This window comes from Rattus rattus, chromosome 17 (genome assembly GCF_011064425.1).
Source record: "Rattus rattus isolate New Zealand chromosome 17, Rrattus_CSIRO_v1, whole genome shotgun sequence".
Classification (NCBI taxonomy): Eukaryota; Metazoa; Chordata; class Mammalia; order Rodentia; family Muridae; genus Rattus; species Rattus rattus.
The window spans coordinates 15,449,433-15,463,610 of record NC_046170.1 but is presented as its reverse complement, the minus strand read 5'-3'; the positions used below and the strand labels follow the sequence as shown (position 1 = coordinate 15,463,610).

The 14,178-nt window shown below is 49.5% G+C and overlaps 2 protein-coding genes across 4 annotated transcripts; one reads left to right on the top strand and one right to left on the bottom strand.

Moving 5' to 3' along the window:
• The first annotated feature begins 4,460 nt into the window (after positions 1 to 4,460).
• Positions 4,461 to 6,556, top strand: Gadd45gip1 (GADD45G interacting protein 1). Its single transcript, XM_032887609.1, has 2 exons — positions 4,461 to 4,847; positions 6,173 to 6,556. Exons 1-2 carry the CDS (start codon positions 4,498 to 4,500, stop codon positions 6,507 to 6,509), a joined length of 687 nt encoding a protein of 228 aa, XP_032743500.1. The 5' UTR covers positions 4,461 to 4,497; the 3' UTR covers positions 6,510 to 6,556.
• Positions 6,557 to 6,993: 437 nt separating this feature from the next.
• On the bottom strand, positions 6,994 to 13,029 carry Rad23a (RAD23 homolog A, nucleotide excision repair protein). 3 transcript variants are annotated; one of them, XM_032887606.1, is made up of 9 exons: positions 12,512 to 13,020; positions 10,829 to 10,990; positions 10,507 to 10,688; positions 10,320 to 10,375; positions 10,061 to 10,188; positions 9,747 to 9,825; positions 9,522 to 9,655; positions 7,807 to 7,971; positions 6,994 to 7,727 (listed from the first exon to the last, which is right to left on the bottom strand). In XM_032887606.1, exons 1-9 carry the CDS (start codon positions 12,581 to 12,583, stop codon positions 7,614 to 7,616), a joined length of 1,092 nt encoding a protein of 363 aa, XP_032743497.1. In that variant the 5' UTR covers positions 12,584 to 13,020; the 3' UTR covers positions 6,994 to 7,613. The 3 variants fall into 3 exon arrangements, with proteins under 3 accessions (XP_032743497.1, XP_032743498.1, XP_032743499.1); XM_032887607.1 differs by having other exon boundaries at positions 9,522 to 9,652; XM_032887608.1 differs by having other exon boundaries at positions 7,672 to 7,727; positions 7,872 to 7,971; positions 12,512 to 13,029.
• Positions 13,030 to 14,178: the final 1,149 nt, after the last annotated feature.

The following is a 14,178-nucleotide window of genomic DNA, read 5'->3' as shown; positions in this document are numbered from 1 at the left end:
ATAACCCCACAAACAACTGCACATACATAAACAAAAGACTGGAGAGCTGACGTAGAGGTTAAGGGCACTTGGCTTCTATTATAGAGTTCGTGCTTGTAACCCTAACACTGGGGAGGCTGAGACAGAAGGCTTCTGGGGCTCACTGACCTGCCAGCCAAGCTGACTTAGTGAGCTCCAGGTCAATTAAAGACCCCCATCTCCAAAAAATGATGTGGATGGTGCCTGAGGAATGACACCCAAAGTTGACCTCTGAGCTCCTTATGCTCAGGTATGAACATATATGCATACAGACAAATCCAATCAATACAGAGAGAGAAAGAGAGAGAGAGAGAGAGAGAGAGAGAGAGAGAGAGAGAGAAGGTTTGACAGTCTAGATCAGTGGTAGAATTTTTTAATTTATTTATTTATTATATATAAGTACACTGTAGCTGTCTTCAGACACACCAGAACAGGGCATCGGATCTCATTATAGATGGTTGTGAACCACCATATGGTTGCTGGGATTTGAACTCAGGACCTCTGGAAGAGCAGACAGTGCTCTTAACCACTGAGCCATCTCTCCAGCCCCCCAGTGGTAGAATATGTACCTAGCATGTTTAAGGCCCTGCCTTCCATCCTGACCCAGAAATAAAGAAAACAGGAGAACTGAGTTTGGGGGCAAAAATCAGGGGTTGGGGATTTAGCTCAGTGGTAGAGCGCTTGCCTAGGAAGCGCAAGGCCCTGGGTTCGGTCCCCAGCTCCGGAAAAAAAAGAACCAAAAAAAAAGAAAAAAAAAAATCAGAGCATTTGGGGGTTGGAGGCAGAAGGACCAGACATTCAAGGTCAATTTTGGCTTTCTTGGTCAGCATGGGCTACATGAAACCCTATTTTTGTTGTTGTTTTGATGACACAGGCTTTCACTACATAGCTTTGGCTGGCTTGGAACTTAAAAATAGATCTGCTTGCCTCTGCCTCCCTAGTGCTGGGATTAAAGGTGTGCACCAATAAGCTTCTTTTTAAATGTAGCACTAACGGATTGGGGCCGTATAGACGTATAGACGGTTAAGAGCACTGGCTGCTCTTCCAGAAGAACGGAGTTCTCTTCCCAGCACCCACACGATGGCTCACAGCAGTCCCAGGGAATCTGACACCCTCTTCTGACTGCCAGGAACCCTGTGCACACAAGCCTACTCCCCAAATCAAGAAATCAACACTCTGACACAAGTAAGCCCTACTGTTAATACTCTGGATGCTGCTGCGTCTGCCAACGACCCATCAATGTACGTTAGACTGGTTCTAGCTACTGTCTAGGATGCATTATTAGGGGCTGCACTAGGCAATGACAGATAACACTGGTGTCACTAGTGTCCACATATACAGATCCTCTCTCTCTCTCTCTCTCCTCCCCTCCTCCCCCTCCCCCCCCTTCCCTCCTCCCTCCCTCCCTCCCTCCCCAACCCTTCCCTTCCCCCCTCTCTCCTCTGTCTTGAGATAGGATTTGTGTAGCCTTGGCTATCCGGGAACTAGCTCTGTAGAGCAGGCTGGCCCCAAACTCACAGAGCTCCACCTGCCTCTGCCTCCGGAGGACTGGGATTAGAAGCCTGCATCCATCACCATCACCACCATCTTGGTAACTTGGACTTATCTTCCTGTCTACCTCCTGACTGCTTGGATTCCAGGTCCAAGCCACCATGCTCAGTTTCTGTGGTGCTAATGATCCTGAAACTCCAGCTTCAGGAACTCAATGCTCTCTTTTATCCTCTAAGGGCACTCATACACATCCAAACCCACACAGGCTCACACATACATGTGAGGATCCCTGTAAACACCAGGGCGAGGCAAAAACAAAGTTTGGTTCAACAGGACTCGCCAGCCAATGTTGGCTCAAATTTCAAGAGGCTGACACTGGACAGTTTATTTCAGGCATATTTAAGGACAGCACAACTTGGAAAAGGTTTCCTGGTGACAATTGACTCAATCCCACGCGTACAACAAAGCTTAAGAAGTAGTTAAGAGTGCCCTGGCTCTTCCAGAAGGTCGGAGTTCAGCTCCCAGCAACATCAAGCAGACCACAGCCACCTATGACTCCAGTTCCAGAGAGACTGGGCACTCTCTTCTTGGGCTCAGTTGATACCTGAACACGCGGCACACAGTCACACAAACACACAGATTGTCTTAAGTATTTCTAGACCCAAATTTAAAAGAGTGAAATCATTCAAACTGTTTAGAATAAAATCTAGGGCTGGAGAGATGGCTCAGTGGTTAAGAGCACTGACTGCTCTTCCAGAGGTCCTGAGTTCAAATCCCAGCAACCACATGGTGGCTCACAACCATCTGTAAAGGGATCTGATGCCTTCTTCTGGTGTGTCTGAAGTCATCTACAGTGTACTTATATATAATAGATGAATAAATCTTTTTAAAAATGTAAAAAAATAAAATCTAAAACTTGCATGGTATTCATGGTTCTATTCCAAGACTTGTAAGGTAGAGGCGGGATGACCAGCCTGGATACAGAGCAAACATGAAACCAATCTGAGATGTATGAGGCTACCTCAAAATCCAAAAAGCAACACAACAAAGAACCTGGGTCCTCAGGAAGATCTTGCTGACTGCAGTGAAGCCTGTCTGTAACAGTAGCAACTGAGAGACAGAGGTAGGAAGGGGAGCTCATGCTAGGCTCTGAGTACGTAAGAGACTGTCTTAGCAAAATGGAAGGGAAAAGTGGAAAATACAGAGCTATGCAGCCCAGGGGGATCCACATTCCCTCACTATCCATCCATCCACCCACCCACCCATCCATCCACCTATCCATCCACCCACCCACCCATCCACCTAGTTTTGGTTCTTTGAGACAGGGTTCCCTTGTAGCACACTGGCTGTCCTAGCTCTGTAGAGCAGGTTAGCTTCCACCTCATAGAGATCCTCTACCTCTTCCTCCTGATGGCTGGGATTGAAGGTACCCCCATGCTTCTCTGGTCCCCCTGCCTCCACCTCTCCAGTGTCAGGATTATAGGTATGCACTACTCTGTTTATCTCGTGCAGTGCAGGGGATAAAACCCAGGACTCTGGGCTTACCAGGCAAGCAGACTGTCAACTGAGTCACATAATCAAATCCATAAAGTGGATCGTAAATGTTATAAGATATAAGGCAAACTGGACATGGCTGGGGAGGTAGAGGCAGGCAGCACTCTGTGAGTTTGAGGCCAGCCTAGTCCACAGTGAGTTCCAGGCCAGTCAGCACTACATAGCAAGACTCAAAAGATACAAAAAAAGTTAGAATCCATGGAGCTGGAGAAATGGCTCAAAAGTTTAAAATACTTTCTGTCTTCCAGAAGACTTGAATTTGGTTTCTTGTATTCAAGTCCCTCAACAATTCCTTATAACGCTAGTTTGAGAGGACTCCTTTGGACTCCAATGGCACACACACACACACACACACACACACACACACACACTAAAAAGGCAACAGAAGCCTAAATATTAAAGTAGAAATATTTTATTAGAGAAATTTAAAAGCACAAATGTGAAGGGAAATAAAATATAAAGTTAAACAGATATATTTAAAGGATTAATATTTCAAAATTAAAAATCAAAATGTTAAATACAGTTATTTAAATAATACCAGTTTTTTCTTTTCTTTTTTTCATGGTGGTTGTTTTTTCTCTGTTTAACAACCTTAGCTGTTCTGGAATTCACTCTGTAGACCAGGCTGGCCTTGAACTCACAAAGATCTGCCTGTTTCTACCTCCAAGCGATGATATCAAAGGCATGCACTACCACCGCCCAGCCAAAGCAGGCCGATTTTAAGTCTTATTTTAAACAGGCTCATTTTAAACCGATCAACCTAGCACAGGCAAAACTGACTTAGAAATCGATGCCATCCTGAGCTATGCCAAGAAGTTCCAGGCTGACCTGGCTACAGGATGATATCCTGTCTCCAAATCCCAAATGATGGCCGGAAAGAAGACTCAGGGTAAAGGCATTTGCCACCAGGCAAGATGATTGCAATTCCAGTCCCATAACCCGCTTGGTGGAAGAAGAGAACCAACTTTCCCGGGGTTGGGGATTTAGCTCAATGGTAGAGCACTTGCCTAGCAAGCGCAAGGCCCTGGGTTCGGTCCCCAGCTCCGGAAAAAAAAAAAGAGAGAACCGACTTTCCCAAGTTGTCTTCTGACCTCCACTTGATCACCAACAGCTCAACACTCCCCTACCCTAATAAGTAAATTGTAGAAATCCGTTTTTCTTTCTCTCTCCTTTCCTTTTTTTTTTTTTCTTGGATACATGTAGTCCTGGAACTCATAGAGATCCTCCTGCCTCTGCCTCCTGAATGCTGGGATTAAAGAGATGAGCCACCAGCCTTACAGTATTATCTTAACAACTGCCTCCTGCAATGACTATCCACCTACTCTGTATGCACCGCTGTGGAGTTCCTTGGTTCCCCGGCCTGAGGGCCCCGGTGTTTCCGCCACGCAGGCAGCGCCGTAGCCAGCCCCGCTGCCGCGAGGACCCACAGCCAAGATGGCGGCACCCGCGACGCGGAGCCGCTACCTCCTGAGGCTCACTGTGACTCTGGGTCCCAGGTCCCACAGCTACCATGCGCCTCCGCCCCCGCGCCGCCGCCCCGCGCCCCACTGGCCAGATCCGGAGAACCTGATGACCCCGCGGTGGCAGCTAACGCCGCGTTATGCGGCCAAGCAGTTCGGGCGGCACGGCGCCATCTCCGGGGTGCCCCCCGCCTCCCTGTGGCCTTCCTCAGAGCAGCTGTGCGAGTTGGAGGCTGAGGAGCGAGAATGGTACCCAAGCTTAGCGACCATGCAAGAGTCGCTGCGCGTGCAGCAGCAGGCCGCGGAGGCAAGGCGTCAAGCCAGGTGGGTGTGCTGAGGCAGGTACCCCAGGGCCCGGAAACCATGAATCCTCCATTGGAGGCATGCGGAGCCCTTATGGCGGGGTTAAACATACATGTTAACTTTGCTGCAAAACAGACTACTAGGCAAATTCTTGTAGTCACTCAACTGCAGTTTTAATGTTTTTACTTTTCCTCTTCCTTAACCACTGCTGGATCGATCAGTAGCCTGCCTCCTTTTATTCTTCTTAACAAGGGCTCAATTAGCTAGAACCCAGAATTCTGGCCTCGAATCTAGAATCCATCTGTCTTACCTTCCACAGTGCAGGCCTGTACCAGTCCCAGCCTCAACTATGTATCTTTACTGAGTTACTCTGTGCAATGACCTAAGGATCCATACAACAGGGAACAAAACAGACAAAAGATTTAGATGATGACCAGGAATCCTCAGGAAGACCATCCACCATAAAAGTGCATGCTGGAGGACACATCAGTTTGCTAGCCCTTGTGACATATAAGCAAATCCCTATACAACCAGATATTGTTACTGGAAAAATCTCAAAGCATGAGTTCCCAGAGGGAGCAAGTGTTGCAAAGGCCCGAGGTTGAGCCAATGGTGGTTCAGAAGTGGGAATGACGATTCTGAGTTAGAGGACAGCGCAGCCTACTGGGTGAAACCTTTTATCACAAGTAAGCTGGTCTTGGTGGATCACACCTTTAATCCTAGCCTTCTGGTTACAGGCAGGACAGATCACTGAGTTTTGAGGCCAGCTAGCCTAGTCTATGTAGTGAGAGCCCGTCTTTAAAAGAAAAAGCCTACAAGTATGTCCTAAGGAACTAGGCCACTGTGCCTAGGGAATGGGAACCCAGAGTAGTGATGACTCTGAAGGCTGGGGCAGAAGTCAGAAAAGGAGGCACACGTGATCAGATTTGGTGGAGGCAAACCAGACAGACATTTGGATGATGCCACTTCTGGTGCATGGTTCAGGGCCAGTGAAATGTGTGGTTGGAATATGCAAGGACAAGATGACCCTTTTTACAGATGAAATGAGGCCTGAGAAGTCAGGCCGGATACTCAGAGCCAGGCTGGCAGGGAAGGATGGAGCTAGTTTCCCTTCCTGCCCCATCCTAGGTGATAAAACTTGTCCTTTCAGTTTTGCTATGGGGTACCTACAAATTCACAGGGCTGGAAAAATGTTGTTCCTGTGCCTGAATTTGGACTTGGCGTACATGGCATGTGAAACCACAGAGGGCATACATGACAAGGGCATGAGAGTGGTTCAGTAGACAGCGAGCGGGTGAAACTTGGGTTTGCTCTGGTCTGCCCCTCACTGCCTGCTTCCTCCACAGAGAGCAGCATATCGCAGAGTGCATGGCCAAAATGCCACAAATGATTGAGAACTGGCGAAAGCAGAAGCGAGAACGCTGGGAGAAAATTCAGGCTGACAAGGAGCGGAGGGCCCAGTTACAGGCTGAGGCCCAGGAACAACTGGGCTATCATGTGGATCCAAGGAGTGCCCGCTTCCAGGAACTATTACAGGACCTAGACAAGCAGCAGCGCAAGCGCCTAAAGGAAGAAAGGCAGCGACAGAAGAAGGAGGCACGAATTGCTGCCATGGCCTCTGCTGAAGGCCAGGATTCTGCTGAACCCCAGGACTCAGCAGCGTCTGGTAAACCCAGCTCCTGAGAGCTCCTTTTCCAATAAAGCCAGCTGCTGACAGCCCACATTCTACACATTCTCCCACAGGTTGTGACTTCCTGGGTCCCCTGGCTCATTCCCCAACACCTGGAGTAGGAGAATCCCTCTGCTGGGCTGTGTTCACACCTGGACACTAGGCCATGCCATGCACTGAGGCTTGGGGAGAGAGGAGACTGGATGGGCAAATAATCACGGAGCAGATGGCAGTAGAGGAGGCTTCTGTTTACCAACATTAATCTCCAGTAATTAGCCAATTACCAGGGGGAGTACAGCCAAACAGACTACAGATAGAAGGAGCAGCAGCCATTCTAGGGCTGAGCTGGGGCAGGGGCCCAACTTTCCAGAGGGCGGAGATTCTGGGACCCCCCTCATAGGCTCCTTCCCCACTTCTCCACATGCCCACTTCACCTGTGCCCCGGCCAGCTCAGACTCACAAACAGGTGTGAGAAGCTCCAGTAGGCATGAACCATTATTAGGGCTCATTTTTAAAACTTTATTCACTTCAAAACCTTTATCAGAGGTGTTTCTGTCCTGGGGAAGGGGTGGCCTTGGCCTTCAGAACTGATGTTACCCCTTTTCCAGGCTGGAGGCCAAGGCCAGACTGGGGAGAAGGCCTTGGGCTTCTAACAGCCTTACTCCAGATGGAAAGATCGGGGCCACTCCAATGGAGATAAAGGTTTAGGGCTCCAGCTTCCCCTCATGGTGGAGGAAGGAGGGTTGTCCTTGGGGATGCTTCAGGGGCTGGGGAAACAGGCAGGCACCTCTCCATCTGGCTACAGGGAGCTGGGACAGAGGCCAAGAGGGGCCCATCTGTCGCCTCCTGGTCTTGCCAACAACTTTGGGCAGGCTGGGCTCTGTTGAGAGGATAGGGACAGCTGTGTGGCCCAGGTCTTCTCAGACAGATGGGAATAGGGGCCACTTCAGGAGGGTAGGAAGCTGGGCTGGGTGGGTTGTTTTTTTTTTTTTTAATGGTTTTTGATTTTTCTTCCTCTTAAATAAACATGAATATATATATGTGAGATATATATATATATATACTTTTCTCTTATAAACTTTTATGGAGTGGGGTGGGGGCCTTCTAGCCTCCCAACATCACTCATCATCAAAGTTCTGACTCAGGAGGAAGTTGGCAGCCAAGTTCTCATTTTTCTCACACGCGAAGTAGGCCTGGATCACCAGGCTCTCCGGGAAGCCCAGTGCCTTCAGCTGTGGGGAGACGGCAGGGGTAAGAAGGGGGAGGTACTGGGCTGCCCACCACGAGTGGCTCGTTAGCCAAGCCTCTTACCCTTTCTATAGCTTCCTTCTCCTGCGGTGTCACCTGGATATAGTTCATCTGTGGGGCCTCCTCACCTAGGGCACCAACCTCCCCCTCTACATCAGAGATGTCCGCCAGCTCCCCGGGGGGCTCATTCAACATCTGGATGAACTGCTCCTGGTGACGGCTAATTTGCTGTGAGAAGAAGAAGGGTGACAATTCACAGTCCTTGTCACCTATGCCCAGGTTCCATTTTATACCCCTTGCTTATTATACCAAAGTGTCAGGTACTCTGACGCTGCATGCTCTGGCTGAATAGCCATGCAGCCATGGGAATAAGCTATTCAGGTAGGGCTGGGGTGGCAAGGTGGGGAGACACACAGTGGCAGTGTCTTTAATATCGGCATTAGGGAGGCAGAGGCAGGTGGATCTGAGTTTAAGGCCAGCTTGGTCTATAGAAGAGTTCAAGGCAGTCAGGGCTACATGGTGAGACAACATCTCAACAAACAAAACCAATGTGCCAGAACTAGGCATGGGGGTTCCTAACTGTAATCCCAGCACTTGGGAGGCTGAAGCAGGAGAATCAACATGAGTTTTAAGCCAGCCTAACCTACACTAATTTAGTAAGACTAAAGGGAAAAAAAAAAACAAAACAAAAAGTTCAAACCAAGTGACTGCAAATGTGCTAGCTATGTCCCTGAAGCCTTGTAAGAGGGGCCTACTGTCCGTGGTAGAACAACCCATAAAATGCCCTGGGGTGGATCTACTGGGCAAGTCTCAGAGGAACTCTGTGGCAAGACAGCACAGAAAAGCTGAACTTTCTTCCCTAGCAGTGGGAAGCCACAGCGGCCAACAGCGGAGTTATTTGACCACTTTTTTTTGCCATGTTGCAAGGAAACCAGGCCTCAGCTGCTAAAAGCAGCAGTCAGCTAGTGAGGCACTCAATTTACACAACCTATTCTATTTTCTCTTTTTTGAGATGATCTCATTACTAGAAGGAGCTGGCTTCAAGTTCAGTGATCCTCCTGCCTCAGCTTCCTAAGTGCAGGCCTAATGGTGTACACTACTACATCCAGCCACTCTGGTTAAATACACTCTACTTGGAAATCAGGAGGTTCTGATGTAGCCCTTTGCTTCTTCAAACATCTGACAATTTTCACATTAAAAAGGGCCTTTTCAGCAATCTAGCCTCTAGGTGGACAGTTCATTGAGGCACTGTGTAGACTTAAAAGGCCTGAGAAGAGGATGCTGGGACACCAGGTGGAAGAAATGGCTGACACTGGGGTAGAAGCAGAGATAGTCCTCAGGAGGCTGTGAGAGGCTCGAGCAATCAGAGCAGAATGGCCTGAAAACTCAAGAGGTCCAGGGTCCCAAGGGATCTGGTGTGATATACAGGTTTAGGTCCCCACAGAGGGTCAAGGTGAAGGTCAGATCAGGAAGAAGGCCAGGACTGGAGAACAGAAGAAGAGCTGCAGGTAGACCAGGAACTCAGAAAAATGCTGTGGCCAGAGTCCAGGGCCCAGACATGGCAGCCTGCTCTGAGCCTCCGATGTCTTCAGTAGGTGGGTGCCTACAGCATCCACACCTCATGGGGAGTTACATGTAACCTTAGAAGGCATCAGGGAGCAAAGGGAGCAAAGCCTATGCTAGTTCTGCTTTCTCAGAGCAAAGCTATGTCCCTGGGCGCTCGCTCCCCTGAGGAACTGGAAAGGCATCTGTCTCAGTTCCCTCACCCTGGGCCGCACCTGCAAGAGCTGAGGGTTCTCCTGGCCCAGCTGCTGGAGCAGAGCAGGCAGCAGCGCCGGGTTCTGCTGAATCACTTGCCGCATGTTCTGGAACTGAGGCTGGTCCCGCAGGAACTCTAGGGGGTTCTCCCCTGCTAGTGGCAGGAAGAAGTGTGGTCAGACCCCTGCGGGGGCTCCTGAATCCAGACTGGAGATGCCCACGAGTACACCATCCAACCAGCTCACCTGCTTCTGTGGCCGGTTGTTCGGGCGCCTGGCTTTCCTGGACAGAACCATGTTCAGGCTCAGGGCTTCCTGGAATTCCCTGTTAGGGATCCTGCTTTTTAGTTCTTTCAAACAGACCCACTTCCCCTCTCCCAAGTGAGCAGCCTGACAGGATGGGAAGGTCTCATCCCTGCCTTCCACATTCTCTGTCCAGCCTCTTTGGAAAGACTTCAATGGCAACACTCAACACACAAAAGCCTATGGGGTAGGCTCCACCTCCACTGCCTGTTGAAGCGGGGAGACCTGGAGACTCCCAGAGGCAGTGGCGGCCTCACCGTGAGCAAGTACTCCACGGCTCGGTGGGGGTTGTTGTAGCTGGCCCTCAATGCGGCCACAACCCGCTCCCGCTCGTAGCCCATGGACATGATCTCAGTCAGCATCGTCTCATACTCAGAGCCAGTCACTGTGGAGGGAGCAGCAGGGCTGGGGTCACCAGAGGCACAGAAGGGCAGCTCCCAGACCCTCCCAGACCCACAAGGCTATCAAAGGCTGATGGGCTTCCAGTCACCTCTGCCCTGAGGACCACCCACCCACCTAATGTGGAAGCTGCGTCTTCCTCTCGCCCGCTGCTACCTGAAGAGGGAACAGAGCTGCAAATTCAAGAGAGAGAAATCGGACCCTGGCTTCTGATGGCTTGCCCTCCCCGCAAGTGCCTGGGACCACACAGGTGGGAACTGGAAGGTGCAGGAAGACAGGGTACAAGCCACAGCCCCTTCCTTACCCAGAAATGGATTCTGGAGACGTTGTGGTGGCTGACTCCTCTGATGAGCTCTTGTCCTCTCTGTTGGTAGGTGGAGGATGAGACATGCCGGATGCTGGGGCTGGAGGAAAAGGTGTGGAGGGCTCCGGGGCAGCAGTGGGTGAGGCCTCTGGGGGTGCTGGGGTACCCTGACCAGCCTTGGCCTGTGACAACAAGAAAAAGGGATCAGGCAGCAGCATCCCTATCAAGTCTCGACACCCTGCCCTGTCACGGCCCCACCCTGCCTACACCTAATCTCTCCTAGGCATAAACTCTTTGCCAGCATCCCAGCTAATTTCCCCACCTTGGTCACCATGACAACCACAAAGTTCTTCTCATCTATATGGTATTCCTTGATGGGAATGTCGTCACTCAAGATCTTGCCAGCATAGATGAGTTTCTGTCCAGCCACAGGGAAAGCATCTCTGCCCTTCTCAGCTTCTATCTTCTCCTTCAGCACCTTCACCTAGGGTAAGGAGCACACATAGGTATTAAACACGGAATTTTAATAGTGTGGTGTATGTGGTTACAAATAGCACTAACACTGGAAGATACCCTCAGTGAAGTCCAGGCATAGTTGTATACTTTGAAGAGTTCCAGGCTAGCCAGGACTATATAGTGAGTAAGACCCTGTTTCAAAAAGAATAAAATGACCATCACAAACCCTTAGACTCCCTTCCTCCCTTTTGTTTACAGAGAAAAGGCTTTGCTCTCAATCATGAGATTCCTAGCTAACCTAGGGAACTGACGGCAGTGACATGACAGACACGGAAGCCGTTCACTGTATCTAACAGTAGTGGTGGTTTGGGATGGACCCCTAGAGCCTTGTATAGACTAAGTGCTTTGCAAGAGCTCCATCCCCAAGCTGTTTTACAGAGGCCTGTGGAAAAGAACAAAACAGAAATCTGTCACTGTTCTCATGGAGAAGACCCTGATGTGAGAACAGCAAGCTTGTCTTTCAGGTGGCCTGTGGTTGGGAAGGCAGAGTAAGAAGGAAATGAAAAGGCATGTCCTTCAGTGACTTCAAACAGTAGCCTCTCTATACTGACTCAGGACATCTTCCTTCCCTCCATGTTTGTAACAGGATTTTATTTTGTACTCCAGGCTGGCCTAGAACTCAAGGTAATCTCCCTGTTTGGCGACTACGGTCATAACTACTGTGTCTGGACTTCACTGAGTGGCCTTTGTTTTGAGAAGTTTCAGGGGAGCTGGCCCAAGACAGCAGTATCAGTTACTTGGAGGTTAAGGAAAGAAGGATGACATGAGCCCAGAAGTTCACTGGATTAACAAGACCCCACTCTCAAAAAGGAAAACCAAACAAAAGTTCATACAGCAGGTCTAGGCTGTTGCTAAGTGAAACGCAAAAAAAAAAAAAAAAAAAAAAAAGAAAAAAAAAAAAAAAAGAAAAAAAGAAAAAAAAAAGAAAAAAAAAAAGAAAAAGAAAAAAGAAAATCAGAAAAATCCTGTCACTGCCATTATTTGCTGTGACCATGGCAGAGTTCCTTAACTCCGTGGTTGTCAAAAGGGGAAAGTCAGAAGTCCCCAAACGACAACACTGTTTTGCAAGATTCCGCAAGATGACACTAAAAATGCTCATAGACTGGTAAAGAATAAACGGCCAACAAACACGGACCACCAAAACTATTAAGATTAAGACCATTTATTATCATCATCATCACTGTAGTCGGCACCTCTTGGGCACTGACGACAAACTGTGCCACCTGAGCAGCTTGCAGGCTGGGAACGCGGAGCCCGCAGCTGACACCGGAGCCGGGCCTGGGAACTCCCTGGAACTGGCCCGGGAACAGCGCCCGAGCCGCCGGGGCAGGGCAGGGCCGATCGGGGGGATCCGAGGAGGTCGGGCTGCTGGGAGAGGGCAGGGCTCGGCGGCGCGCCGTCCCCTCCGCCCCTCCCGTTGGATCCCGGCCTCCCTGCCCCCACCCACCCCGGCACCCGGTCGCTCCCGCCCCCGGGCTCCGGCCCGCACCGTCTCGTCAGGTTCCATGCGGATCTTGAAGGTCTGCTGCTGCAACGTTTTAAGTGTGATGGTGACGGCCATGGCGGGGCCGGAGCAATGCGGCAGCCCCGGGATCCTCGCACAACATGCAACTCACGCCGCCGCCATCTTAGCGCCCAGCCGCGCCGCGCGCCAAGCACTTCCGGGGCAAGTGTGCTGCGCCCGCCGATCGTCAGCGACCGTGACACCCTCCTCGACCTCTAGAGCATGCGCGGCTACACCACCTTTACATTAGACATGCGCAAACGTAGCTTTGTGAGCTTTTGCTGTGGGGACAAGCATCACATTCTCTTGGTGACGTCATGCATATTGGCAGTGATGTCATGCCACAAAATGGTTTCTAAGGCCAACTTCCATTTAAGTTTTAAAAAACTTCGTTGTAGATTTCTGCTCCTAAGTTATTTTCATATAGTCTGCCTGTTGACCCAATTCGGATCTGGCCAAACTAAAAGGAATTCAGCAGGGAACTGCCTAGAAGTGAAGTTACCATCAATCTTTTTTTTTTTCGGAGCTGGGGATCGAACCCAGGGCCTTGCGCTTCCTAGGCAAGCGCTCTACCACTGAGCTAAATCCCCAACCCCGTTACCATCAATCTTAAACATATAACAGAGCAATTATGTGACACCATTTTTCAAGGACCATCTTAATTTCTAGAATAAATTTACACTTCTAGTTCATAAATCCCCCATGTCTTTGTAATCCTCCAATGACCAACCAGTTCATCCATTTTCAAGGTTCTTTTAAAACAATGTAATTTTTCCCTCCATAAATTTTGTTTACTTACATCAACCCTTAAGGTCCCTACATTTGGGGGGGGGGGTAAGGGTTTTTTTTCATGAAGACTTAGACCACCCTAAAGGGTGCTTTAAGGGGATGGTGTGATGCTGAGCACAGTAAACACAACATGACAAACACCACCATCCTCTTGGTTTTGCCCTGCCCAATGCTCCTATCCACACCACTGATCAGGCAATTACCCAAGGCCTGCCTCCCTCCTCTCACTTGAGCCTTGACTCCTTCAGAATTGGCAAGGGCTAGATCACAACTTCCTTCTAAGAACACAGGTTTCTTCCTGCCCATCCTAAATGGCAGCCACGAGCCCCTATAGTGGGGAATCCAGTTCTCTTCTTTTTCTTATGGTGGGGCTGGAACCCAGGGCACGATAGGTAAGGCTAGATAAGTCTCTACTGCACTACACACACAGAACCCCGTCCTGGGAACATGGGCCACTATCTCCGAACTTAGTCCCTGTGACTACAAAATGACCTGTCAACTTTCACCTCATTAATGTGAAGTTTCAATTTGCTCAAGCTATCCTACATAGTCTTAGAAATCAGGCCAAGAGATCCATCCCACTTTTAACCAAAGATGTCTTCGATTTGGGTTCAAACTACCTCAATAGTCACTAAGTTCTAGTCAGTCTGTCACTGAGGGCTGTGCTAGAATCAAAATTTACATGTCTATAGAATTTAGGATCAAGACCTGATGGCTACTCTCCCATTTAGTTTGATACTATTGGATACATATAAATATTCCCATGTCATTTCTGTGGGACTCAGCAAACTCCAACACCAGCACCTGAAAAAGGTTACTCTTGACTCCCTGATGTACGTCCTCCCAGAGAAGGAGACACAATA

Excerpts from the sequence above, each read along its gene's own strand:
- Gadd45gip1 (XM_032887609.1), top strand. The coding sequence starts at position 4,498 with ATGGCGGCACCCGCGACGCGGAGCCGCTACCTCCTGAGGCTCACTGTG. Across the intron at positions 4,848-6,172 it reads GAGGCAAGGCGTCAAGCCAG|AGAGCAGCATATCGCAGAGT; the intron begins GTGGGTGTGCTG and ends CTTCCTCCACAG.
- Rad23a (XM_032887606.1), bottom strand. The coding sequence starts at position 12,583 with ATGGCCGTCACCATCACACTTAAAACGTTGCAGCAGCAGACCTTCAAG. Across the intron at positions 9,656-9,746 it reads ACAACCGGCCACAGAAGCAG|CAGGGGAGAACCCCCTAGAG; the intron begins GTGAGCTGGTTG and ends TCCTGCCACTAG. Across the intron at positions 7,972-9,521 it reads AGAACCCTCAGCTCTTGCAG|CAAATTAGCCGTCACCAGGA; the intron begins GTGCGGCCCAGG and ends TTCTTCTCACAG.